The sequence below is a fragment of the Rhinichthys klamathensis genome, unplaced genomic scaffold (assembly GCF_029890125.1).
Source record: "Rhinichthys klamathensis goyatoka isolate OS25496 unplaced genomic scaffold, OSU_Roscu_1.1 h1tg000240l_1, whole genome shotgun sequence".
Taxonomy (NCBI): Eukaryota; Metazoa; Chordata; class Actinopteri; order Cypriniformes; family Leuciscidae; genus Rhinichthys; species Rhinichthys klamathensis.
Genome location: NW_026606762.1, coordinates 1,948,992 through 1,951,064, shown reverse-complemented (window position 1 = coordinate 1,951,064; position 2,073 = coordinate 1,948,992). Strand labels below are relative to the sequence as shown.

General features: G+C 46.1%; 1 protein-coding gene across 1 annotated transcript; it reads left to right on the top strand.

Annotated features, from left to right (window-relative positions):
* Window positions 1-1,529, top strand: rassf10b (Ras association domain family member 10b). Its single transcript, XM_056265794.1, has one exon. It carries the CDS (start codon window positions 73-75, stop codon window positions 1,435-1,437), a length of 1,365 nt encoding a protein of 454 aa, XP_056121769.1. The 5' UTR covers window positions 1-72; the 3' UTR covers window positions 1,438-1,529.
* Window positions 1,530-2,073: the final 544 nt, after the last annotated feature.

The following is a 2,073-nucleotide window of genomic DNA, read 5'->3' as shown; positions in this document are numbered from 1 at the left end:
TAGTTTTCACTTCATCTGAATAATTTCCTGCAGCAGGAAACTTTGCTGGGACAGTAACTATCAGTCAGAGAGATGGAGGCAGAGGAGAGTAAAATATCAGTGTGGGTTTGTCGCGAAGAGAAGCTCGTGTCGGGCTTGTCGAAGCGCACGACCTGCGCAGATGTGATCCGGGTGTTACTGGAGGAGCAGAACCTGGAGACGCGCGTGTCTTTCTCGGGCTCTCCTCAGTCCTACTGCGTCGTGGAGAAATGGAGAGGGGTCGAGCGGATTTTACCCAACAAAACCAAGATCCTGCGACTGTGGAGCGCGTGGGGAGAGGAACAAGAAAACGTGCGGTTCGTGCTTGTGAAGAACGAGGCGTCTCTCCCGAGCAACGGGCCGCGGAGCGCAGAGGCGCGCGTAGTTCTCAGCAAGGAGAGCCCGTGTGTTTACAAGGGGACCGCGAGAGTGACAATGGCTCTGTCACAAGAGAAACAAAGACGGATAGTGAGGAAAGCGTTCAGAAAATTGGATAAGATCAATAAGAAAAGAGCGCAGGCTGCATCTAAGGACGAATCATGCATGGAGAAGATGGAGACCCTTGTGCACCTGGTCATATCTCAAGATCACACCATCCGCCAGCAGATTCAGAGGATAAAAGAGCTCGACAGGGAAATCGACAGGTATGAGGCCAAAGTTCATTTTGATAGAATGAAGATGCACGGGGTCAACTATGTCCAGGATACGTATTTAGTGGACGCCAACCCTGATAAAGTTGGCGAGGGTGACAAAACCAGCCCAGAAGAAGCTCTCGCCCAGTTTGAGGAATATGCGAGGAGATGCGAGGAGGTCATCAAACTGCAAGAAGAACTGGCTGAGCACGAGGCCCTCATGGAGAGCATTACGACTGAGATCCAAGAGGAGCTCAACCAGAGGTGGATGAAGAGAAGGCACGAGGAACTGGCGAATAAAGACGCCGAAAGCACTTCTGGCGAGGCATCTCTCAGAGTCACAACTCAAGAACACCATGAAGGATCTTCAGCGCTGGATGTGTCGTCTGACAACGACTTGCTTCTGGAAGAGGAGAGGATCAGAACCCAACTCGACACCAGTTTGTACATCGGCCTGCGGTTGAACACAGACTTGGAGGCTATAAGGAATGATTTGGACTTGACCAAGGAGATATGGGGGGCGAAAGAGAAAGAACTAACGGATTTATTGGAGAAAGTCAACTCTTTGGATTTTGAGGAGGACAGTGCAGACAATGCGGAGCTGAAAGAGGAAAGCACAATAGAAACAGACAGACTGATGGCTCTCGAGGGGGACAGTGTGTGGGTGGAGCAGGCAAGAGGGCTTTCAAAAACATGTGACGGGAATGATGACGACTCAGATACGGGACTCAGTTCAATGCACAGTCAAGACTCGGATATCACACCCGTCTGTGAATCGTTAGTGTGAAAACCACAGCCTGCTTTTACTTTATCCCTGGCTGGATTATTGAAGTGAACAACATAACACTGGCTTAAAGGGATAGTTCACCCGTAAATGAAAATTTTGTTGTTCTAAACCTGTGTGAGTTGTATGAGATGTTGAACACATAAGAAGATATTTTAAAGAATGTTGGTAACCAAACAGTTGACGGCACCCATAGTAGGAAAAAAAATGTACTATGGAAGTCAATGGGTGCCGTCAACTGTCTGGTTACCAACATTCTTTAAAATATCTCCTTTTGTGTTCAACAGGAGAAAGAAACTCATGCAGGTTTGGAACAACATGAGGGTGAGTAAATGATGACATAATTTTCATTTTTTGGGTGAACTATCCCTTTAAAAATACACACATTTTCACACAATACACAAGCATAAAGTGGAAGCAAACAGGAGAGGGAAAGTAAAAAAAAGTACTTTCCTGCAAATGAAAACGATCAAAGAACACAACTATGCACTTATTGAGCATCCTACAAGAATCAGTGTTAATTTCATCTAGACATTAATTAGTGATTAGTTACTTTGTGAAACACATGCAGGATTGAAATCTCTTTAACTGTGGTTGGAGGTTTTTCGCACAAGACATAATTTGGAGCAAGTATAATGG

Excerpts from the sequence above, each read along its gene's own strand:
- rassf10b (XM_056265794.1), top strand. The coding sequence starts at position 73 with ATGGAGGCAGAGGAGAGTAAAATATCAGTGTGGGTTTGTCGCGAAGAG.